Below are 27,014 nucleotides of genomic sequence, written 5' to 3' on the forward strand. Positions count from 1 at the left end.
GGTGAATATGGATTGGGGCTAAGAAATGAAAGAGGCAGCCGCCTGGTAGAATTTTGCACAGAGCACAACTTAATCATAGCTAACACTTGGTTTAAGAATCATGAAAGAAGGTTGTATACCTGGAAGAACCCTGGAGATACTAAAAGGTATCAGATAGATTATATAATGGTAAGACAGAGATTTAGGAACCAGGTTTTAAATTGTAAGACATTTCCAGGGGCAGATGTGGACTCTGACCACAATCTATTGGTTATGACCTGTAGATTAAAACTGAAGAAACTGCAAAAAGGTGGGAATTTAAGGAGATGGGACCTGGATAAACTGACTAAACCAGAGGTTGTACAGAGTTTCAGAGACAGCATAAGGGAACGATTGACAGGAATGGGGGAAAGAAATACAGTAGAAGAAGAATGGGTAGCTTTGAGGGATAAAGTAGTGAAGGCAGCAGAGGATCAAGTAGGTAAAAGACAGGGGCTAATAGAAATACTTGGGTAACAGAAGAAATATTGAATTTAATTGATGAAAGGAGAAAATATAAAAATGCAGTAAATGAAGCAGGCAAAAAGGAATACAAAGGTCTCAAAAATGAGATCGACAGAAAGTGCAAAATGGCTAAGCAGGGATGGCTAAAGGACAAATGTAAGGATGTAGAGGCTTATCTCACTAGGGGTAAGATAGATACTGCCTACAGGAAAATTAAAGAGACCTTTGGAGATAAGAGAACCACTTGTAAGAACATCAAGAGCTCAGATGGAAACCCAGTTCTAAGCAAAGAAGGGAAAGCAGAAAGGTGGAAGGAGTATATAGAGGGTCTATACAAGGGCGATGTACTTGAGGACAATATTATGGAAATGGAAGAGGATGTAGATGAAGATGAATTGGGAGATACGATACTGCGTGAAGAGTTTGACAGAGCACTGAAAGACCTGAGTCGAAACAAGGCCCCCGGAGTAGACAACATTCCATTGGAACTACTGACGGCCTTGGGAGAGCCAGTCCTGACAAAACTCTACCATCTGGTGAGCAAGACATATGAAACAGGTGAAATACCCTCAGACTTCAAGAAGAATATAATAATTCCAATCCCAAAGAAAGCAGGTGTTGACAGATGTGAAAATTACCGAACAATCAGTTTAATAAGCCACAGCTGCAAAATACTAACACTAATTTTTTACAGACGAATGGAAAAACTAGTAGAAGCCGACCTCGGGGAAGATCAGTTTGGATTCCGTAGAAATACTGGAACACGTGAGGCAATACTGACCTTACGACTTATCTTAGAGAAAGATTAAGGAAAGGCAAACCTACGTTTCTAGCATTTGTAGACTTAGAGAAAGCTTGTGACAATGTTGACTGGAATACTCTCTTTCAAATTCTGAAGGTGGCAGGGGTAAAATACGGGGAGCGAAAGGCTATTTACAATTTGTACAGAAATCAGTTGGCAGTTATAAGAGTTGAGGGACATGAAAGGGAAGCAGTGGTTGGGAAGGGAGTAAGACAGGGTTGTAGCCTCTCCCCGATGTTGTTCAATCTGTATATTGAGCAAGCAGTAAAGGAATCAAAAGAAAAATTCGGAGTAGGTATTAAAATCCATGGAGAAGAAATAAAAACTTTGAGGTTCGCCGATGACATTGTAATTCTGTCAGAGACAGCAAAGGACTTGGAAGAGCAGTTGAATTGAATGGACAGTGTCTTGAAAGGAGGATATAAGATGAGCATCAACAAAAGCAAAACGAGGATAATGGATGTAGTCGAATTAAGTCAGGTGATGCTGAGGGAATTAGATTAGGAAATGAGACACTTAAAGTAGTAAAGGAGTTTTGCTATTTGGGGAGCAAAATAACTGATGATGGTCGAAGTAGAGTGGATATAAAATGTAGACTGGCAATGGCAAGGAAAGCATTTATGAAGAAGAGAAATTTGTTAACATCGAGTATAGATAAGTGTCAGGAAGTCATTTCTGAAAGTATTTGTATGGAGTGTAGCCATGTATGGAAGTGAAACATGGACGATAAATAGTTTTGACAAGAAGAGAATAGAAGCTTTCAAAATGTGGTGCTACAGAAGAATGCTGAAGATTAGATGGGTAGATCACATAGCTAATGAGGAAACATTGAATAGGATTGGGGAGAAGAGAAGTTTGTGGCACAATTTGACTAGAAGAAGGGATCGGTTGGTAGGACATGTTCTGAGGCATCAAGGGATCACTAATTTAGTATTGGAAGGTAGCGTGGAGGGTAAAAATTGTAGAGGGAGACCAAGAGATGAATACACTAAGTAGATTCAGAAGGATGTAGGTTGCAGTAGGTACTGGGAGATGAAGAAGCTTGCGCAGGATAGAGTAGCATGGAGAGCTGCATCAAAACAGTATCAGGACTGAAGACCACAACAACAACAACAACAACAACAATCTAAAAGCCGTAAATTCAACTAAATACCTAGGTATTATAATTACGAACAACTTAAACTGGAAGGAACACACAAAATATTGTGGGGAAGGCTAACCAAAGACTGTGTTTTATTGGCATGACACTTAGAAAATGTAACAGACCTACTAAGGAGACTGCCTACACTACGCTTGTCCATCCGCTTTTAGAATACTGCTGCGCGGTGTGGTATCCTTACCAGATAGGACTGATGGAGTACATCGAAAAAGTTCAAAGAAAGGCAGCATGTTTTGTATTATCACGAAATATGGGAAAGAGTGTCACAGAAATGATACAGGATTTGGGCAGGAAATCATTAAAAGAAAGACATTTTTCGTTGCGACAGAATCTTCTCACGAAATTCCAATCACCAAATTTCTCCTCCAAATGCGAAAATATTTTGTTGACACTGACCTACATAGGGAAGAACAATCACCATGATAAAATAAGGGAAATCAGAGCTCGTATGGAAAGATATAGGTGTTCATTCTTTCTGCGCGCTATACGAGATTGGAATAATAGAGAATTGTAAAGGTGGTTCGATGAACCCTCTGCGAGGCACTTGAATGTGATTTGCACAGTATCTATGTAGATGTAGACACACACACACACACACACACACACACACACACACAATCTGACGCACCCTCTGTGGACGACATAGCATAGCTGCATGAGCAGCCTTTGAAAGTCCACGCACGCGTCACTGCACATTACAATTTGAAATCTTATATTTTGTAACAATATTCACCTTTTAATAAAAGCTTCAGTTTATTCATCAGGTGCCATATTTCAATTAGCTATCTTAAGATCAGATGGTAATATATTGTAAAAAATTGTTTCTGTTGTATAAGGACTGCAGTCTGCAGCCTTCTTATTACCTGTAATTCTGTGAAAGTTTTGCTTCCCTGTGTAATGTAGTTAAGATGTACATTACTATCCACTAAATTATGTTCGGGATGTAGTTTCACAAACATGATTGCCTGCATGATGTCCGTAGAGTAGATGGTGAGTATATTTTCTGAAAGTTTCTCAATTACATTCTCTCTTATTTACTTTAGCTACCACTGTTACTGCCTTTCTTACAGACTGCTAGTGCTCCACACTAGATCTCAAAAACACACTGAAGACCTGGATGTGTCAATCCGAAATATACTGGGTATTTCAAAATGAATATAATGGTTCTAAGGCTTTGTAACATTTATTACATTCAGTTCACAATTATAAATAATACCATCAAATGAAAGGGCTGCTCAAACATTTTTTTGTACGAGGGCCGTTCAGAAAGTAACCTCCGGTTGATTTAAAAAAATACACCAAGTTAAATAAAAATATTTTAATATATACATCTTACAACTACATCTTTGCACTATTTTTCTACATAGTCTCCATAGCGATTGAGGCACTTATCGTATCTCTTCACAAGCTTTGAAATTCCTTCTGCATAAAAATCACCCGCTTGTGCCTGGAGCCAGCCTGTGACCGCATCTTTGAGCTCTTCGTCGTCATCAAACCGCTGTGACCCGAGCCATTTCTTCAAATGCATGAAGAGGTGATAATCACTTGGCGCCAAGTCTGGGCTGTAAGGTGGATGGTTGATAACGTCCCACTTGAAGGACTCAAGAAGGGCCATTGTTCTGCGAGCAGAGTGAGGACGGGCGTTATCGTGCAAAAAAACGATACCGGAAGTCAGCATACCACGGCGTTTGTTCTGTATAGCCCGTCGTAACTTTTTTATTGTTTCACAGTACACGTCTTGATTAATGGTCGTACCACGTTCCATGAATTCAACCAACAACACCCCTTTGGCATCCCAAAACACCGTTGCCATCAGTTTTCTGGCAGAAAAATCTTGCGAGGCTTTTCTTGGTTTGGTAGGCGAATTTGAATGTGCCCACATCTTTGATTGTTCTTTTGTCTCAGGGTTCACGTACTTAATCCAGGTTTCATCACCGGTCACGATTCTGTTTAACAATCGTTCTCCTTCGTCCTCATAACGTGACAGAAAGTCTAATGCAGAGGCCATTCTTTGAGTTTTGTGGTGGTCGGTAAGAATTTTGGGCACCCATCGTGCACAGAACTTACGGTAACCCAATCTTGCTGTCACTATCTCGTACAAGAGAGTCTTAGAAATCTGTGGAAAATCAGTAGACAACTCCGACATTGAGAAACGTCGATTTTCACGAACTTTTGCATCAACTGTCTGAACAAGTTCGTCAGTCACCAATGATGGTCTACCACTCCTCTCTTCATCATGAACGTTTTCTCATCCACTTTTAAATAAACGTACCCATTCACGGACAACTCCTTCACTCATAACTCTTGGTCCGTACACGGCACAAAGCTCACGATGAATAGCTGCTGCAGAATATCCTTTGGCTGTAAAAAACCTTATGACAGCACGCACTTCACATTTGGCGGGGTTTTCTATTGCAGCACACATTTCAAACTGCCACAAAAACTAAACTAGCGCAGGTACGACGTTCACTCGACCACGGCTTGATGCCGACTGACCTGTTGAGTGCGTGAACGCACAGATGGCGTCGCTACTCCCCCCACAACCCGCACTGTGACCAATCGGAGGTTACTTTCTGAACCGCCCTCGTATATACCTGTGCACATGTGCATGCTCTATTTCCTGTTTCTCACATTAGAGAGCTCAAGTAGCAAAGATGGACACAAATGAACAGAAAGCTCTTTTGTGTTTTTAAGTTTGCATGTACTGAAGCTGTTTTACAGTGCAACATGCATTCCATATTAAGTTCCATTGTAATCCTTCAAATGATGATAACATCCATGGATGGCATCATCAATTTGAAAATACCAGCTGTCTTTGCACAGGGAAGAGTATGAGGTCTGTTCAAAAAATTCCGCAACTTTGTCCACAAATTTTTTCTATGTTTACCTTTCACTTGTTGTGCATGCTCTCCTATAAAATATTCTCCCCCACAGTTGATACACTGCTCCCCATGCCATTTCCACTTCCGGATGAACTCTTGGTATTCCTCTTGCTGGATCACACAAAGTGCCATCTGCAAATTTTCTTTTGTATTATCTGTTGTTGCAAATCGTTATCCTTTCAATGGAGTTTTTAATGTTGGTAATGAAAAAAGTCCACAGGGGCCAGGTCTGGAGAATATGGAGGATGAGGCAGCTTGGTGATTTTGAGTTTTGTGCAATAGTCATGCACCAGCAGGGATGAATGTGCAGGCATGTTATCATGGTGCAAGAGCCGTGAACTGCCTCACCCCATTTCAGTCTATTTCCTTCTCATATTTTCTTGCTTGTGTCGCAACACATCCCGATAGGACTAATCCTTTAAAGTCAAAGAAAATTATCAGCATGGCTTTCACATTTGACCTGAGCTGATGAGCTTTTTTTGGTCTTGGAGAACCTTTTGCGACCCATTGTGAAGACTGGACCTTGGTCTCAATATCATAACCATAGACTCACATCTCATCACTAGTTATGAGTCCCTTAAAGAACATTTTGTTCTTTTTCGTGTGATCCAAAAGCTCTTCAAGGATTGTGAGGCAAAGGTCTTTCTGGTCTTGACTCATGAGCTGTGGGATGAACTTTGCGGCAACATGATGCATTCCAAGATGCTGTGTCAGGATTTCATGACATGGTCCAATTGGCAAGCACAATTTTGTGGACATTGCTGATATGAGCATCAGCGGTAGACGTCACATGGTGTCTTAAATGAGGGTCACCTTTAACTTCCATCTGGCCATTTTTAAATTGTGTGAACCATTTGTAATATTGAGTATGGCTTAAGCACTCATCTCTGAAAGCTTCCTGCATCATTTGATGTGTCTCTGTAAGGATTTTCTTGAGTTTCATGCAAAATACAGACACTGAATTTCATGCAAAATACGGACACGTAGCTTCTCTAACTCTGCCATGTTGAAATTCACAAGGTGTGACATTAAGTTCTACTAAATACACCACCGAACAGTAACAATGAAACTTCCAGCAGCTACACACTAAACACAGGCATATGCAGAGATATCATCACACTATTGACGTGAAATTACGAACATTCCTGAATTTCTTGAACAGACCTCATACAGGATGATCAAGAATGAGTATGTTGAACGAATGAGACGGTCTTTCATACGTAGCCCCAAGAAATCATTTCACAAGGCTAGTCAAGAATTAGCGATTCTAGTGACATCTGCGTAAAGACTTTGGAGGAGATGCTGACAATGACATCCTTATTGTTTGCAGCTGTTACTTGTTCTAAAGCCTACAGACTACCATTTATGTTCCAAATTTGCAAATGAAATGTTGCTGCATGAAGATGAAGATTTTCTGAATCTCATGTCATGTTCAGTGAAATGTCTGGTATTTGCCTTAGGGAATCATGGTCCAGGAAGGCTGAGGCCCAGTTTCATAAATACATGTTTGTACTGACTTTTTTTAAAAAATTTGGTCTACATGCTCTTTTCATGACAGGTGTTTATCCACAATTATACCAAAGATTTGAGTTTATCTGTGTATCTAAGTGCCAGTGGAGATATAAATGGAGTAACATATTTAGATCATAGCTAAGCAGGAACTGCAATGTCACAGTCCTCTCTTTGTTTACAAGTAGCTTATTTGCAATATAGTTATGTTGACAATATTGTAATTGACTTCACTACTGCTGGCAGCTGGTTACATGTCACTGCCTCAACTGACAAAGGATGCGTCATCTGCATAGCTGAAGACCTTCCAATTTAGTAATTAAATTATATCATTAACTTACACAAGGAACAAAAAGGCCCTAATCAACTTCCTTGTGGCATGCCACACTTCAATATCCTGTATCTGGATTTAGTTGCTAACAACTGTTCATTTCTTTTATAAATTAATGCAACACGTTGTTTCTACACTCCTGGAAATTGAAATAAGAACACCGTGAATTCATTGTCCCAGGAAGGGGAAACTTTATTGACACATTCCTGGGGTCAGATACATCACACGATCACACTGACAGAACCACAGGCACATAGACACAGGCAACAGAGCATGCACAATGTCGGCACTAGTACAGTGTATATCCACCTTTCGCAGCAATGCAGGCTGCTATTCTCCCATGGAGACGATCGTAGAGATGCTGGATGTAGTCCTGTGGAACGGCTTGCCATGCCATTTCCACCTGGCGCCTCAGTTGGACCAGCGTTCGTGCTGGACGTGCAGACCGCGTGAGACGACGCTTCATCCAGTCCCAAACATGCTCAATGGGGGACAGATCCGGAGATCTTGCTGGCCAGGGTAGTTGACTTACACCTTCTAGAGCACGTTGGGTGGCACGGGATACATGCGGACGTGCATTGTCCTGTCGGAACAGCAAGTTCCCTTGCCGGTCTAGGGATGGTAGAACGATGGGTTCGATGACGGTTTGGATGTACCGTGCACTATTCAGTGTCCCCTCGACGATCACCAGTGGTGTACGGCCAGTGTAGGAGATCGCTCCACACACCATGATGCCGGGTGTTGGCCCTGTGTGCCTCGGTCGTATGCAGTCCTGATTGTGGCGCTCACCTGCACGGCGCCAAACACGCATACGACCATCATTGGCACCGAGGCAGAAGCGACTCTCATCGCTGAAGACGACACGTCTCCATTCGTCCCTCCATTCACGCCTGTCGCGACACCACTGGAGGCGGGCTGCACGATGTTGGGGCGTGAGCGGAAGACGGCCTAACGGTGTGCGGGACCGTAGCCCAGCTTCATGGAGACGGTTGCGAATGGTCCTCGCCGATACCCCAGGAGCAACAGTGTCCCTAATTTGCTGGGAAGTGGCGGTGCGGTCCCCTACGGCACTGCGTAGGATCCTACGGTCTTGGCGTGCATCCGTGCGTCGCTGCGGTCCGGTCCCAGGTCGACGGGCACGTGCACCTTCCGCCGACCACTGGCGACAACATCGATGTACTGTGGAGACCTCACGCCCCACGTGTTGAGCAATTCGGCGGTACGTGCACCCGGCCTCCCGCATGCCCACTATACGCCCTCGCTCAAAGTCCGTCAACTGCACATACGGTTCACGTCCACGCTGTCGCGGCATGCTACCAGTGTTAAAGACTGCGATGGAGCTCCGTATGCCACGGCAAACTGGCTGACACTGACGGCGGCGGTGCACAAATGCTGCGCAGCTAGCGCCATTCGACGGCCAACACCGCGGTTCCTGGTGTGTCCGCTGTGCCGTGCGTGTGATCGTTGCTTGTACAGCCCTCTCGCAGTGTCCGGAGCAAGTATGGTGGGTCTGACACACCGGTGTCAATGTGTTCTTTTTTCCATTTCCAGGAGTGTATCTTTGAAATAGAAGGTAAATAGTTTTAACAGTACTCTCTTATCCCACGTTCTTCTAGTTTATGCAGTAATTCACAGTATCTAAAGCTTTACTTGTATACAGGAAAGTTCCAATTTCCTTGTATATTTTAATCTTTTTTGTTATTATTTCATGCTTAAAATTTGCTACTGCTGTTATGGTATATCTTCGTTTTCTGAAACCATATTGTAGATAGCTTAATAGGTTATGTTTGATGAAATATGGCTCAACTTGATGTAATATTACTTTCTGTAGCAACTTGCCAAGTTTGGAAGTTAATGGCATTGGTCTGTAATTTCTTACATCAGTTTTTATTCCCTTCCTATACACTGGTAGAATTTCAGTAATTTTTTAAGAGGTCAGAGATTCTCCATGGTAAAGGGAGGTGCTTATTAGGTGTGTCAGAGGCTTAAGCAACTCTCTTCTACATTTCTTTAGTGGTTTATGTGAGATTTCATTGTAGCTGAAAAACATTTTAGCTTGAAGTTTTGAGATGACTGTTAGTAATGCTATGTATGAAAAAAGCTTGGCTAGTGTTTCTAATATTGCACCTGGCCACCTAGTCATGTAATTTATTTCTGCCAATTGTACTGAAATTTTGTGTGAATTTCTCACACACATCTTTTGGATCCTTTATTATTACATCATCATCATCATCATCATCATCTTTTTACTTCATACTATTTTCTACACAATGTTTCTGTTTCCTATGCTCAAAATTGTGCCTGACTGCAATTTGACATGTCTTCTTTATGGTAAATAGCAATCAGTCTTTTCCGTTATTGTTGATATGCCTACCTGGAGTTTCCATTGTTTAATTATTTCTCAGGCTGCTTTATTAACACAACTGGAGTTACTTACATGACATGCATATTTCTGAACTTGAAGGTCAATCAAGGAATCTCTATATTTTTTTGGATAGTTCATATTGTATTCAAAATATTGAAATTTAATGTCACTAAAGTATAATCTTTCATGTTTTCTTTCAGTTCAGTGATTTCTGGAGAGAAATTCTCAGCTTTATTATTTACAGCTTTGTCTTGTTCTTTTATTACAGGGCACATTTCATTTGAACTTTTATTGAATAGCTTATAAAAATTCTTCCATTTGTCATTCACACCAGTTGCATTGTATAATGGTTTCAATTTACTATTCCCTAATGCTATCTTAAGTTTATCTTATAGTGACATTTCCCTTTATATTTAAATGTATCACTATTTGTCATGTCTACATTCTCTCCATCAGTTTTCATAGTAAGAGCTCTGTGCTCAGACAGTAAGGTAGTTTGGGTGTCTTTTCACTCAACAAGTTGATGTGATTTTGTAGTTATTAAGCTTATATCCACATGTTTCATCTTCCTTGTAACTCAGTTCACTCACTACAAGGGAATGTGGTTTAGTTTCTTCTAGTTGTTCAAAAGCTCAAGTGCTTTGCCTTACTTGTTATATACTAAACATTCTGGTAAGTTATTTTAACCTTATTTCCTAGAGTCAGTTTGTCAGTTAGAGGTGGGACTCCGTCACCTCCAAAGGTCCGAGGCATTTTGCTCTGATTGTTGCCAGCATCATATTTAAAGTACCAGGGAAGCAGGTTGCTAGCCTTACTTGCCCCGAGTCCCATTGGGTTTTACCCCTAACGGTTTAGGGACTAACCGGTGGATTTGGTAGTCTTTGCCGTATGAGCACAAAGGTAAACACGACTCAGAATATGTCTCAGATGCCCAGCCTTCTTCCAAAGTAACTGGTATCCCAACTGTCGGGACCACTTACTTGGCCACTCACACGTTGCCTGTGGTTCATGAACAAGGACATGCCTACAGGAACCCACACCATGAACCTTATCAACAAGTTTGAGGTTACGGATATGAAAGTAGCTAGGATGATTGCAGGTACTAGTAGATGGGAGCAATGACAGGAGGGTGTCCACAATGAGGAAATTAAAGAAAAACTGGGAATGAACTCTATAGATGTAGCAGTCAGGGCGAACAGGCTTAGATGGTGGGGTCATGTTACACGCGTGGGAGAAGCAAGGTTACCCAAGTGACTCATGGGTTCAGCAGTAGAGGGTAGGAGGAGTCGGGGCAGACCAAGGAGAAGGTACCTGGATTCGGTTAAGAATGATTTTGAGGTAATAGGTTTAACATCAGAAGAGGCACCAATGTTAGCAATGAATAGGGGATCATGGAGGAATTATATAAGAGGGCTATGCTCCAGACTGAATGCTGAAAGGCATAATCAGTCTTAAATGATGATGATGATGATTTCCTAGAGTAGCACAATCACCTGTGTGAGTTATTTTGCTACACTTTTCTCTAAAAAGGTATCACTCTTGCCTTTGTGATTGAGAATTTTGTTTGAGCCATCTCTTTCTGTGACAATTTTGTTTATATTGTCACACAATAATTTGTAATTTAAGTGCATTCCTGTTTGGTATGTAAGTGCCTGACCAGTTTATCTATGTCCACCATTCCAAAGAAAGCATACACCTGCTTCATTTTAATGTTCATTTTTTGTGCCTTCTTGCTGGCATATGAATTGTACATGGTTAGTCTAAATAATGGACTCATTTTCAAAAATTTGTATGTATTCTAGTACAATTCAAAATGAAAAAGCTTTATACCAATGAAAAGAGGAAGTTTCAAAGTTTTTGGTGGGTGGTGGTGGGTGGGTGGTGATGGTTTCAGAAGCGGCCAGTAGAGTTTGTGTGGCAATAGGGCAGTCATTCTGTTTCACTGTCAGTTGTGAGTGAGATGGCGACTGTTGAGCACAAGGTTTTCTGCGTGCTTGAGTTCGTGAAAAGTGAGTTGCAAATTGCAGTGCAGCAGGCATTTTGTACCAAATTTCGTATGGAACCACCAACTCGCAGAAGCATTAGTTGTTGGTTTAAGCAATTTAAACAGACTGGGAGTGTGTGCAAAGGAAAAAGCACAGGCCGACCGCGTGTGTCAGAGGATGATATCTAACAGATTCAAGAAATTTTTGTGTGCAGTCCCAGTAAGTCTACCGATAGAGCCAGTCAAGAACTTGAAATACCCCAACCAACTGAATGGAAAGTTCTGAGACAAGCCCTACTGATTACAGCTTGTTTAGGCTCTTGACCCCAATGACAAAGAGCAGCGTCTCACATTTTATGGTTATGTGCTATCAAAGATGGAGGATGACGCATTTCTACAGCGTGTAATTTTTAGTGATGAAGCAATGTTCCACCTTAGTGAAAAAGTCAACAGACACAATGTTAGCATATGAGGTTTGGAAAATCCACATTCACCATTGCAACATGAAAGAGACTCACTGAAGATCAACGTGCTGTGTGCCGTATCTCGTACAAAGGTTTATGGACCATTTTTCTTTGCAGAAATCACTGTAATGGGAATCAAATACCTGGACATGTTGGAACAATAGCTGTTCCCTCAAGTTATAGGAGATTCCCAGGACTTCATTTTCCAACAGCATGGAGCTCCACCCCATTGGTACCAAGATGTATGAGGCTTTTTGAATTACTCCCTCCCTCAGCGCTGGATCGGTCCCAGGGGACTTGAGGACCGGGCTCTGCACTTCTGGCCACCAAGATTTCCTGATCTTACGCCCTGCGACTACTCCTTATGGGGTTATGTGAAGGAAGCTGTTTATGTCCTGCCTCTACCAACCTCTCTGAATAATCTGTGGAACTGAATCACTGCTGCCATGCAGTCAGTAACAGCAGATGCACTTTTGCGTGCGTGTGATGAGTTTGGCTACTGCGTCAATGTTTGTCATGCAGCCAGTGGTGGCCACATAGAACATTTATAACATTTATCACATTTCTAATTATTAAATAATGATTAAAAACTAATTGATTGCAAATTTTTACAAATTATTAAATTGATATCAAACATTATGAAAAAAACTTTGAAACTTCCTCTTTTCATTGGTATAAAACTTGTTCATTTTGGATTTGTACTTGAACAAATATGAACTTTTGAAAATGGGTCCATCATTCAGAATAACTCTGTATATTGGGTCAACTTGTGAGGTAGCATTGTAACTATTATGTTCCAAGGTTTATTAACTTCTCAGAATTTTTTCAGACTTGTTAGGCAGTTTTGTGCTTGTTACTTGCAGCATCATTGTTACTAGCTAAGCACATTATATATACATTTTCCCCTTTCATTTTTTCCTGCAGGTCGACATTGGTAGCATGTTTCATACTTGGACTTGGTTGTATTTATCACATTGCTTGTAAGTCCTTGTTGTTATCCTGTAAAGTTCTTGGCAAGTTTCTGCCATGGCATCCATGAAGAAAAGAACATTGTAACTTATATGCAATGGATTTGTGGTACTGTTGCCTCAGGTGGAGGCATTTCCAGTATATTGTAGGTAAGCTGTCATTCTAAAGGTCTCACTGTCTTCCTTGTTCTGCTCTTTGTATGTACATAGTGTTCTCAGTACTTGCTGAGATGAGCATCTATTGTCTAGGAATGCAGTTTGTAGGTGTTCTAGTTCTACTTGCAGGTTATCAGCATCTGGAATGGTATGCGCTCAGCAGACTAAGGTCTTCAGCATGCTAATAGTTTGTGCTGGTTGGTGGTAGCAAGTAACCTTTAAATACAGGGCTGTGTGAGTGGGCTTTCAAAATACTGAATTTTGAAGTGTACCATTGCATTTACATCATGCCAAGGTGTATAAAACAGCAAACAACCTTCTTTCTCCATCCCGTAGTAAATTTTATGGTTTGATGTATGGAGTTCAGATGTTGAAGGAACTCATGGAGATTGTTGTAATCATAAGGCCAAACTATAAATGTGTCATCGGCATAGTATTAAGAAGACGTAGTTGAAAGTTACCTTTCATCCCCCATCAAAAATCTCAGAATTTTTTGAATCTATCAAAGACGACATGGAGTTGCGCAAGGCAGGTGTTTTTGTCTCCTCCAAGCCAGGAAGTCTGCTATCGCTAAATACTGTATTTCTACTGGTTGTTCAGTCAGTACATTGAAACAAAAATTGTGGCCCATATGGCAAACTTTTGGAGCTCCACCAGAGGTAATACAACTGCCTGAGTACTTTATTAACCAAGACAGCAGTCTCCAGTTAGATTCTGCATGGAATCCTCTCATAGAGAAACTTCAAGCTCTGCTATTTTGCTATTTTAACATTTGAAGAAAATTGGTGTGATATCAGTGAGGGAAGCTTTTGCGGCAAGCTTACGGCGCAAAATACTGATTTACAGTAGAAGTGCATGCACTCGAGTAGTGCATAGAGGACTCAGTGTATTTTCACCAATATTCACCAGAAGTCAGAAGACCCTGCGCCAAAATATTGTGGCAGCAAGTAACAGAAGCCCAGGCTTAAATTTGATGGAACACACCACAAAGACTTTAAATTTAACAATTTAAACTGTTGTGGCCTAATTTGTTGATCATTTTAATCATTTGCACCTTTCAGGGCAACATAGTAATCTACCACCAATAAATATTGTGTGCATAACTGTCACTCATTTGGGATACAATAAGTTTTACTTACCTACAGAAGAATTTAGTTTTTGCAGCGTGATATGTCTTCAAACTCACTGTTTCAGTTATACAAGAACTTCCAATGTTAGGATCTTGTATCCTTAACCCACTGGATAATTTTCTGGGTACATGTGAGGTCTAAGCGTGTCATATCTGATGTATACATAGGCTGTTTCAACAAGCTGTGCTTCACATTTCCATTTTTTTCTCATTGTCAGAGTGTCTTTGTGGACAAATACTTTGCCTTGATAAAATATGACCTTTAGTGTGTAAGCAGACATCTTTCTAAATTTCCACAATGAATTTTTCGCTTTGCAGTGGAGTGTGCACTGATATGAAATGTCCTGTCATATTAAAACTGTGTAAATAATTCGTCTTCACAATTTCCTTTCTTCCAGGATTGCTAGTCCTGCATATTATACAGGAGAACTTCTATGATGCATGTTATGCAGGAGAACTTCTGTGAAGTTTGAAATGTATGGATGAGGTACAAAAGAAGTAAAGCTGTGGGTATGGGCTGTGAGCTGTGCATGGACATCCCAGTTGGTTAGAATTCCTGCCTGTGAAAGACGAAGTTCCCAAGTTTGTGTCTCAGTCTGGCACACAGTTTTAACCTGCCAGTACGTTTCATATCAGCACACACTCTATTGCAGAGTGAAAAACTCATTCCGGAAACACCCCCATCCTCCTACCCCTGCCAGGTGGTTGCAAGCAGTGTCTCCATAATGCCCTTTTTTCCCCAGGAGTGCTAGTCCTGCAAGCTACACAGGACAACTTCTGTGATGTTTGGAAAGTAGGAAGTGAGGTACTGGTGAAAGTAAAGCTGTGGGGCAGGTTGTGATTCATGCTTGGGTAGCTCAGCTGGTTATAGCAGTTGCCCATCAAACACAAAGGTTCCAATTTCAAATTTCAGTCTGGCACAAAGTTTCAATCTGCCAGGAAGCTTCATCTTCCTAAATATTTTTCCATCCAGTTAATCCAGGGTATATGTAACATTTGACAGTTATTACCCTTCGCAAGGTAATTAATTGTATCCCAAAAAACGCTGCCTGTAACGTTTTTGGTTCAAGGCTACCATCTTTCTTCAACTGCTTTTATTACAATTTTGTTTCTGTCATTAATTGGTCGACTTACATGTAATCCACAATAAAAAGCAATGTGTTATCATTCAACAAATGTGGTAACTATATTACACATTCTTGTAGTTAATTCTTCATGCAGATATGCCATAATCATTCTTTTGTTCTTCCTGTGGTAGAAATTATTTATGCACATTTAATTGTCAACTGTCCGTACATCTGTGGCTGTGGGATGCCCTTTGTGTGGATCATTTTTGAGAAAAGTTCAGCCATACTTGAGGTCATTTTATAATCACTGAAAATGAAAGTGTTCACCAACACTGGATGAATTTACATTGATGATAAATAGTACGAAATATGGACTTTATGATGAAATGGTATTCTAGATTATCCATTTGAATGTAGTTAGTGTAAAAATTTTTATGAACAAAATTTTTCCACGTTCAAGTTAATACTTGTACACTGTTACGCAATATGAACTAATGTAAAATTGATATCCCTGACAAAAAATTTTCTTTTTGCCCTTGTATGTGTAAGTTTCCAACTACTCAAGATTTTTAACTTTATCAGTGTGTTCTACTATAAAACTTGTGCAGTCTCAATTAGCTGCTGTAAATATATATGGAGCAGTCAAATGACAATGAGACAAAGAGGTAAAAAGTAAGTACAATGTTTATTATTTCAAAAGTAATCACCATAACTGTTAATATATTTGTGACGATGTACTAAAGCCCATGTGCAACCCCCCCCCCCCTCCCCCTACGTCCCCCACGTCTTCTGCTTCAGCAGATAAGTGGATCAGCCACAAGCAAAGGAGACCTAAGTAGTGGAATCTCTCTCCACCATGCACTGCCTTGCTGCAGCTCTGGGGTTTTGCTGGAAACAAGCATACAATGGAAAGAGCTCCATGACCGGCAGTTCCCACACCAATGCCGAATGACTGACTGACATGTTCGCCAAAGTGAGACAGTGTTTCACAGTGAATATCAATTGTGCTAAGTGAACTTGAAGAAAGGACTTGCCACAAGGTGCAGTAAAGGTATTGTGGATATGTAAAGGTGCAGAAAAGATGACACCATGGAGTCTCAGCCAAACATTTTGGCACAGTACAATAATTGCTGGCATCTGCAAACCTTACTGAGCTGCTAACTAAGTGCTAGTGACAGTGCATTACATTTTTGTTCATACGATAGTGATGTTATCATGCTGCTTCCCCCCCCCCCCCCCCCCCCCCCCTTCCTCCCCCCTCTGCAGTTTCACAGAATCAGAAGGCAACTTCCATATCACGGAATTAACAATTGTGTTGTAGCGGATAGTGAGCCATGGGTCACATGACTGTGTAAACTACGATACACATTTATATTAATCAATTCCATGCAAGGCGTGTTTGTGAATCCTTTAATTTTATTCATTGTATTTGCTTTGGTGTAGGATTGCTGTATACAATTTTTGATATTTACAGTTTTTTCTGCTCACTGCAACCTTCAGTTCAGTAAGGCTACCATGTTCTGTCGGAATTATTTTCCCTGTATCCATTTTTATTGCTATACAATTTTACTGTGTTATTGTTCTCCTGTTAATTTTCATGTAATTGTGCTCTGTCCCAGTAAAGGAACTGAAAAATCAAGACAAGTACTTTCTGTGTCCTGTTCATGCAGCTGTGTCACACAGCCATCCCCACCCCTCAACCTGCCCACCATTCCCATTGGATTCTGCCCCCACCGATAGCTGCAAACCCCCCTTGCCCCCTACAACCTGCAGGCATAGATGGATAGGTTCCAAATGTTCCTAGGCTGCTTCATACAGCTCACAGACGTAGCCACCACAGAAGCTCACACACTTTCTCCCACCCTGTCCAGCTGCCCAAACAGCTGTGTACTTGTCACTGTTCAACACACATGAGCCATGTCTGTGGTTTGCTTCTGCAGAGGCAATATTCACAGGCTCTTCCATTGCAAATGACCCATTGACGTTTGCCTTACTGTCACACTACTATAAGAGCCAATTGTTGAGGAGGCATGCAACATCATTGCAAACCTGCCGCAGTTCAGCAGATTCAATGCCCTAAGAGCCCAGCAGCCATGGCAACTTGCTGTATTGGAATTTCAGCACACATGCATGCTAATCTCATTGGAACAGTGTGTGACATGTGACACTTGCATCTCTTCCAGCACATCTGTGGCTGAATCAGCACTACTACCTGACATGCTGGTAATAGCAACTTGGCGCATGTGTTTGTCTTCATGGCCACAATACACATGGCATTAGCCACACTGGTGTTTCCAAGTGTCAGTGCAGCAATCACCACCACTGACAGGGTTTTCAAAACCCTCGACCCACACATTATCACTGCCACCATGCAGGGTCGTGGCACCCACGCGCATTGTTACACACTTGTGCAACCTGCATTGTCCCACATTCAGCCAGCCCTCAGGCCCTCTGCAGACATGGCATAGCTAATTGCCAAGGTGATTAGTAAGACGAGCAAGCTCACTACTGCTTTGGAGTGCATTCATCCTCCTCACACACCACCCATTGCACCCATTGCCCACCTCTGCCTAGTGTTGCATATGACAGCCAGCTCGCACACCCACACAAGTGCAACCCCCCACCCTCCCCCTCCCAACCAGCTCATTATGGCCGTGATGTGCTTGGGGCCAGGAAATATTGCTGGTGATAGAGATGCTACAAAGTGCCATGCACCACGTGCATAGGCCCCAAACACCAACAGCAATCAGCAGTAAGTGCACCCGGCTGCTTCTTGATTTCACAGTGCCTATGTTTCTGTTATCATGGTAACCTCCACTCCTGAACATCCTGCTTCCTTGACACTGGTTTGGACCTTTCTTTCCACCCCAACAGTTACTATACTCTGCTGACTTATGTCCACCTCCCCATTTACTCTTCACTGCAACTAACAGCTCAGCCATCACAACCTAATGCTCCCATACTTGATCCATGAACCTAGGCCTTGGTAGAGATTTCCCATGTACCTATACCCTGGCCACATTACAGACCCCACTCTTGGCATCAATTTTATTTCTCATTATGGCTTCCTCCTAGACCTGGGAAACGGCCTTACTCTCAATGCCACCTCCCATCATTCTGCCATCGTTCTGCCCCATGTCAGTCCTGTCCCACCTCCTTCAGCTCCACCAAACAGCTCTCCTAATCTGGCCTTTTTGCCAACCTCCTCTCGCCACATTCCCTGTCCTCACTCACCTCTCCAGCACTCCCCATGAGGTTCACCGTGACACCTGGCAATACATTGCCTTGATGCCGTGACCACTGGTTTTCTGCATCCCTGCTGCCTTCTGCTCGACAAACAAGGAGACGGGCAGGCTGAGATTGAGGCAACAAGTGCCACAGTTTTGCTCCGACTCTCCAAGAGCCTGTGAAGGAAGACAGTATGTGGTGTTCATGCAGGGACTTTTGGGTGTCTAACTCCAGAATGATACCCAATCGTTATCCGTTTCCACTTTTGCATAGTTATAGTGATGATTTATGTGGTGCTACCATTTTCAGCAAAGTGGACTGTGTAAAAGCATTTACACAGATACTGGTCACTCCCCAGGACACAGAGAAGACAGCTGTCATTACACCTTCTGGCTTCTTCAAGAGTGCCTTCATGGCATTTGGCCTCTGAAATGTTGTCCAGACTTGGCAACATTTACTTGAGAATGTCCTGTGTGGCATTTTGGGGTGTTTCAGCTACTTGGATGATATCCTGATTTATTCATATGATCTTGCAAAGCATTGCCACCGTCTCTTGGAGGTATTCCTTCATCTCCAGGATGCTGCTGTCATTATTGACTTCTTCTACATCTACATCCATATGCCGCAAGCCACCTGACGGTGCGGCACAGGATGTCACCCGTGGGCTCTTGACCCCTCGATGAGAAGGTACGGGTTGTGTCCCACATTGCACTACATACAAGAAACTCCACAGGGTCCTCAGGATGGTGAATTTTTTCAGGCACCACCTAAAGGACACTGTGAGTGTGCAAGCGCACTCCATGGTGACCACACAAAAGGCAACAGGCCTTCTTCCCTGGATGGCACAAATTTCAAGCAGTTTTGAACAAACAAAGCATGACCTCTTGAAAGCTGCTTTTCTAGCACAACTCTAACTGACTGCTCTGCTTACAGTTGTTGCCTATGCAAGGCAGTCTGCCATGGGCACAGTCATCCAACAATGCACTGAAGGGACTGCTTGTCAGCTCCTGGCATTTTTCTCAGCAGAATTGAATGGAGATGCAGCAGCATTGGGCCACATATGATCACTAGCACATCACTGCATATGAGGCAGTTAGGTATTTCCACCCCTCAGTAAAGGGGCGCCATTTTACCAACCACCAGCCCTTAGCAACAGGTTTCTGTTGCAAACAGAGCACAGAGATCTCACTCCACCAATTCTGACAGCATAGTATATCACAAAGTTCACCACTGACGTCTGTCAAGTGGCTGGAATAGACAACATAGTCACTGACTGCCTTAACCGCTCATGCACCCTTACTGGCCTCGTTGACTATACAGTCCTCGCTACCACCCAGGTTACCAACCCCAAGCTTGTATGGCTGCAAAACAATATAAATACAGGTCTCAAACTGCAACTGCTCACAATACCATGCACCTCTGCCATGCACTTCGCATTGGTTTGCAGAGTATTGATATAGATGTAGATGTAGATACCAGATGCCTTCGAATCCATCTTGTGTGACGTCGGTGCCAGGAGTGACCATCCATGCCCCTCCTTTGAGCACGTCTGCCCCTGCCTTCCCCGAGACTTTTTCAAAGTGACCTTGAAGCACTTGCATGGTGTAGCTCACTCTGCCATCTGTGTGTCTGCCATGCTCAATATCCAGCGCATCTGCACCTACTGGACCCACGCCTGTGTCCCGTGCCAGAACTCTAAAGTAGACAGGTACATGGTCCCATCACCTCTCTGCCACAGGTGAAGCATTGCTTCTCCCACATCCATATGGATGTTGCAGGGCCTCTTCCATCATCCAACAGCCACCAGAATCTCCTTATTATCGTTGATAGTTTCACCCGGAGGCTTGAAGCAGTACCTCTATTCGACATAACTGTGGACACAGTGGCAGAGGCCTTTGTAGACAAGTGGATCTCACATTTTAGGTGTTCCCGCCACATCACCACTTATCATGGGCAGCATTTCACATCTTGTTTATTTAAGACACACATAGCAACTTGCAGCACACTAGCGCGCTTCGTAATGAGCTGTCGCACTTCCTCTAATGGTATGGTGGAGCAATTACACAGGTCTCTAAAAGCTGCCCTCACATGCCATTCTGCAATCTGGTTTACTATGCTGCCTCTATTCCTCTTAAGTTTGCCGGTGGCCCACAAGGTGGATTTAGGCACGTCCACCACTGGATTTGTGTATGGACAGCTGCTCACCCTCCCATGTGACCTCATTGAGCTACACCCCTTGCCACCCATGACCTGCATCCTGGCCTTCATGCAGCAGCTCCATGAGTCAGTGGTGTGCCTGCACCTGATGCATCCCAGGTGACACAACAAATGCCAGCCCTTTGTGCACCAGGATCTCAGCACATGCACACATGTGATGCTCCAGGTGGACGCCAGCCAACTGGCACTCCACCCAAAGTACTCAGGCTCACGCCTTTTCCTCTCATGTAGCACAGAGATGTTCTCCTTGCGGCTGAAAGCCACCACCACCAAGGTCCCAACTGATCACTTGAAGTTGGCATATACGCTCGACCTCCTGAGCCTGTGCACACCACCAGCCATTGAGATCAAGGTGGCAACAAGCAACGATGATGGCACCTCAACCAACACCGCTGATCCATGTGGCAGCTTGTGGGACTCAAGGCTGGAGGCTGCCTTGCCATTTGCCCAGCCAACCAACCCGACAAGAGCTGCCGATGACATCAGCTAGCCAACTCTCGTCGTTGGACCTTTCCTCTGCTACTGCACCTGAGTCATCAGTTGAAAACACCATGCCCCCATGGCTTATGTAGACAAGATTAGTGGGGAATACATTTCTCACACATTTACCTCACTGTGAGATGAGATAGTCAGTGCCTTCACGAAAAACTGTTCACTGTTGCCTATGGAACCATGATTATACTCTGGTATGCACCTCTTCATCTGAAGAAAATTGAGGGCAATGGATGCCTTTCTTCAGGGCACCAAAAATATGGAAATTGCATGGGGAGAGATTGGGGCTGTTCGGAGGATGTGTAAGGACTTCCCAGTATAGTCAAAATAACCTTGACAACATGTGAGCGGGCACCAAACTGTGCATCACATCTTTATTTATACTGCGCAAGCCACCATTCGGTTCAAGGCGGATGGTACATAGCATGCCAGAATTATGTTCCCCCTCCCTTTATCAATTTCAGAAGGTACACTGGAGGAGAGATTGTTGATACCCTTGTGTATAAACCAAATTTCTCTAATTTTACCATTGTGGTAGTTAAAAACAATCCATTTTGTAGACAGTAATATATCTCTTCACTCATTTGGATTTGCATTTCATTACAATTTTCTAACATCGTTATCTTCCTGTATACAACTACTATATTCATTTACCAGTATATGTGTTTATTTTGTTCACCACAATTATATGACAGTGCTGTAATAGTATCGAAAAAAGAATTATAAAATTTCAGAATTTTGGATTTAAATTAAAGGAAGGAAAATGGAAATGCATTACAATATAGAAATAATGCAAGGCAATAGTAACATTTTGTGCTAAAGAGAGTTGTTGTTTGTATTTGGGCAGAAAAATGAGGAACCATAAATGGGAAGAATGTACAGGTGAATGGAGAATAAGAGATTTATTTATTTAATCGTATGGCTAGGGTTCCCCGCTGGGCAGGCCATTCGCCGGGTGCCGGTCTTTCAATTTGACACCACTTCAGCGACCTGCAGTCGATGAGGATGATAGGATGATGATTGAGGACAGCACAACACCCAGTGCCTGGGTGGAGAAAATTCCCCAATCCAGCCAGGAATGGAACCCGGGTCCAGAGGATTGACAATCCGTCACGCTGACCATTCAGCTACTAGGGGCAGACAAAGAATAAGAGATGAGGATAGTAAGGGAGTATCAAAGCATCTGAAGGGTAACGAAGTGCAAGAGATTATGGAGCTGATGTGAAAGCCAACAATTGATGGGATTTGTAAACTGAGAGTAAGTGGACGACTGGAATGAAGCATATGCTTCCCATTTATGAAATCCTGGTTTGTAGTGAGTAAGAGAAAGTATTCAAAAATCTCTTGCTTATTGAAACATGTTTTTCAGTTACAATCTTCATACTGTAAACAAGTGTTTTAGAAGATACCCATAGCTCAAATTGTTTGTCTCTATTGTTTTTTACTTAGAGCCTTATTATTTTCGTTGTGATATAGAATAATTAACAGAGAATTATGACAGTATCCTTTCACAGATAGCATTCTGCATGATAAAATGCATCTCATGTGTCATCGGCATAAAATATGTATTATCATAAGTATTTATCTCAGATTGATGGCAGTCATAAGGCCTACAGACTACATGTCAGGGAAATGATTTTACATGGTATTTAGTGAGAATGCTGCAAAAATGATCAGGCATTGGTCTGAGTGGAAAAATTGTAGTACACTAAAGGAAATTATAGTCTTAACAGAGAAACTGACGGACAAATCTTTGACTAAGACTGTATTAGTTTTCCTTGCATTTGGGAGTGGATGAGTCAGTTTATAAGCAGCTAAGATTACATTAGCTGTTTGTTTTCAATTAACATTCCTGGAAGAAAGGAAACAGTAGAGAAAGACTTAGCCACTGATTATGGTTTGTTTCCAGAATCAAGCTATCACTCTGAGGTGGAGTGCTTGTGTTTATAACTTCTGTGAGCTTTTATAACTTTATCAGAAATTCAAACCTTGTGTGGACCAAGATTAGCAGCCAAATATTTACATTTTACGTTGGACACACCAAATTGCAGTACAGCTCACAGATTGAGTCAGAGAGATCTTGTAGGATTTGAAGAGCAGTGCCCGGACATCTGAAAACAGTATGAAGTAATTTTTGAACAAACTGGAAAACACCATTTTTGAAGATTAGACCATTTCTGAGCCACGTATGAAATACTTGTAATCTATTAGTTGTCTGTAGCCAATGCCTAGCATGGCAGTCAGGTAATTATAAAGTTGTTGGTTGGTATCTCACTAGTACAATATCTCATATTTATCTATCATAAATATCATATTTACTAACAAATAGAAATGTTGATTAACAAATACAGAATCATATTTTTAATAATAATAACAGATTTTTATTTTTAATGACTAATTGCACAAAAATGCCAGTACTCACAATGAATTAAAATTTAGTACAAAAATACAAATGCCAAATATAGAAATAAAAGTTTTTTTATTTCTGGAGTTTGAACAGTTGTTTAACGACAAGGCATTTCTCATTCCTGTATCAAATGTTGATTTCCTTCAAGTGACCAGTAATTAAAAATTACAAAATGTAATTTTTTAGGAAAAAATATGATTCAGTATTTGTTTCTATTTGTTAATAAAGATGGGATTTAAATAAAAATAAAAAAATGTGTGATTATTAAAATCTGAACCACGAACTTTACAGCTATCAGGCTTTCATGCTACACACTCAGTTACCGAAGGCTATATTATTAAATTACAAATACTTTGTACTTAACGGTACATGGAAATCTTCTTATCTTCAAAGACAGTTTTTTTCCAGTTTTTTTATTGTTACTTCATACTACCTCAGAAAATTAAGTCCAGGTAATGATCTGATAAGTATGGAAAAAAGTAAAGAGGGTCAGTTCATAAGGCCCCCTTGTTAGATACATTCTGGTGGCACACAGTTTTCATTTCTCAGGAAATTACTTTATGATCTACACTATGTTGCAAAGTAGTGACATGTGCCCCAGTTCTGTAGTCATCAGTTTTCTTACATTATGTAATTACAAATTATGCTGAAGCAGAGCAGTGTGCTTAATTCTATGCCATACAGTACACACAGAGGCACAAAAAAATTCAGTGACTGAATTTGTTAAAATTAAGAAAATTCATGATAGTTTTATTTTTACTGTTCTTGGTAAAATGGGTAATTCAGAAGACTTCAATTTCTATTACATAATTTTCTTATCTGATTACAATTTAGTTGAATAGGTATAAGATATCTATTAGGTTTATTGCTGTCAGTGATGAGTTCCTTAGTTTAACTTATTTGCATTTCATAAATTTGTTTTAGGTATACACCTCAGAAGGTAGAATTGGACTTCAAACTTCAACCATTTTTACCAGAATTCATTCCTGCAGCAGGAGACATTGATGCATTTCTGAAGGTTCCGCGTCCTGATGGCCAGTCTGATGGTACAGGCCTTCATGTTTTGGATGAACCATGTGCCTGCCAAAGTGAACCTGCAGTTCTACACCTGCAACTGCGAGCTGTTGCTAAGCAATCATCAGGAAGTGCTGTTGTTAGTCTTTTATATTGGCTATTAATCATTAAATCCTACAAAAATATTTATAATTCAATTATACAGTATAACAGTATTATCTTGTGAATATAAAAATAGTACACTGATTTAATTTATGCAACTATGTGCACAGTGTGTAGGGGGAATCGAAGGGCTATGGAATAGTATTTTGTTGGCGACTTAAAAAATATTGTATCTAGGCTACAAATGGCAAGGAAACGCTGAAGAAAACTCTCAAGATTTTGAAGGGAATTATGAGGCACTTGTGATAATATGCAGGCTCATTAGTTGATATAAACAGGAATGACTAATATTAAGCAAAACATGTGATGTAGTTGAGTCAGATAATTCAAAGTCAAGAAAAAGGAAGATTAACAGCAGAAGATCTGTGTATTTATGGTCTGTGCAAATTATGTTACTAGTTTGCTGAAAAGTAAGATCTGTAATCAGAGTGTTGATGCCTGTTTTGAATACTGTTGTTTCCTTGTTGTTTTACATGCAAACAAATAGTTAAAGTAACCACCTTTTCTTAGTAACTTGCAGCATCTTCTTTTGCCATATGTTGATGGTGACTCATCGTAACATTGGCTCTGTAAGTCACCTGGAGCGTTCCAACATTCCCACAGAATGCTGTAAGCAAAAAAACTAATACACTTACCGTGGCCATGTTTGCCTGTGAGGAACAACTGCAATTGTATAATTTTGTCCAGTGTACAGGTTCCTTCCAGATTCCACCAGCTTGAAATGTAGCCTGCAGATAAGAGGGATTCATTACTCAGAGCTCCAAGTGCAGTGTGCTGAACTATGCCTCTGGAATGGATGAAATTGTTCTGTAACCCAGTCAATTATTATTCCAACATCAAACATACAATCCTGGTGTTCCAGCACCAGTGTCTATCTATGTGCTTTGTAATGTGCACTTAACAGATGTAGTTATGTAGTAGCATTATAAGTAGATAAGAATATGATCATTATAAATTAGCAGCAATAATAATAATATACTTACTAGACTGTAAACTTCCATTACCTGTATCTGAAGAATCAGAATCATTAGTATGAGATGATTCATCTTCTCTCAATGTTTGCGGTAAAAACTCTTCCTCTGAATCGTCAGAAAAAAGTCCGCCACCATCCTAATCACACTCCGTAACTCTGCAAGAATCTCTTCATCTTGTAAATACTCTTTCCGTTTCCTTTCAATCTTCAGCTCACAATCACCTTTGAAAGGCTGATTCTTACAAGGGAATGATGAACAAGGTGAATTGAGTCTATTGTTGTCATTTCATATGGCAATAATATGAATGAAAGTAACTTAGTGCACTACAGAGTAAAGTAGCTGAGGCTTGAGAACGCATGAAATAATGTATGGCATAACTATAAACAAAATTATAGCTTTTTTCTAAAGGGGTCAATATGACCCCTCTGGACATTAAAGGTAAAACTGAAAAAAAGTGGTAATCGACTAGGCAAAATACACTGTTTTTAAATATAATGAAAGTGCATGCCAAATACATAAATGTCATGAAAGTAAATGTCGCTTGAATAATTCTTCAAAACACAGCTAGCACTAAAAAACCGAAAAGAGTCATTTTGACCCCTCTGAGCATTCAGGTATTAAACAACACTGTCAGCACAAGGCACTGTGCAGGATGATGGTGGCTCAACAAAAGCCAGGGTAAGGAACCCTGCAAGAAGAAATAAAAATTCCCTATGCAAGTCTGTGTAAAAGGAAGCAGGAAGTCTGAAACTGCATAGAGATATGCATAGGGTTAAAAACACAATACACAACAGGTGTGAGTCGCTGATGACTGAGCACACGGAAACGGCACAAGGAGCAAGGCAAGGTCCACAGTGGTTGAACTTAGCATTAGAACTGCCCCACGCAGCTTACTGCCACCAGCAAGTAAACACTTCTGTCAGCAGGTCAGCCCATAACATGCATTGCGTGCAACCCCTGTGGCAGTTGTCCACACTGTTCTGCTGCAATAACCATGGTAGGGTACTAAATCCCTCCCATCTGAAAAGGCCACATGAGGCTGAAAATGGCCAGACTTAGGCTGCAACATCTGGTACAGAACTGGAGAAAGATCCTGAGACCTGGGCGGCAGATCAACCACTAAAGGAGGCAATACTAATTCCGCTTTCGCTTCCAGAGGGGAGGACAGATGCGGGCAGAAGCTGTGATTGGTCCAATGGCAACGACAGTGCTGGAGGTGAT

General features: G+C 41.5%; 1 protein-coding gene across 2 annotated transcripts in view; it reads left to right on the plus strand.

Annotated features, from left to right (window-relative positions):
• The window catches only part of LOC124595277 (intraflagellar transport protein 46 homolog), a 154,345-nt gene that overhangs the window by 75,817 nt on the left and 51,514 nt on the right, over positions 1–27,014 (plus strand). For both annotated transcript variants that reach the window (XM_047133953.1, XM_047133954.1), the window contains one exon: positions 24,568–24,796. In XM_047133953.1, coding sequence (XP_046989909.1) covers positions 24,568–24,796 — 229 coding nt within the window. The remainder of the gene's footprint in view (positions 1–24,567; positions 24,797–27,014) is intronic.

This window comes from Schistocerca americana, chromosome 2 (genome assembly GCF_021461395.2).
Source record: "Schistocerca americana isolate TAMUIC-IGC-003095 chromosome 2, iqSchAmer2.1, whole genome shotgun sequence".
Taxonomy (NCBI): domain Eukaryota; kingdom Metazoa; phylum Arthropoda; class Insecta; order Orthoptera; family Acrididae; genus Schistocerca; species Schistocerca americana.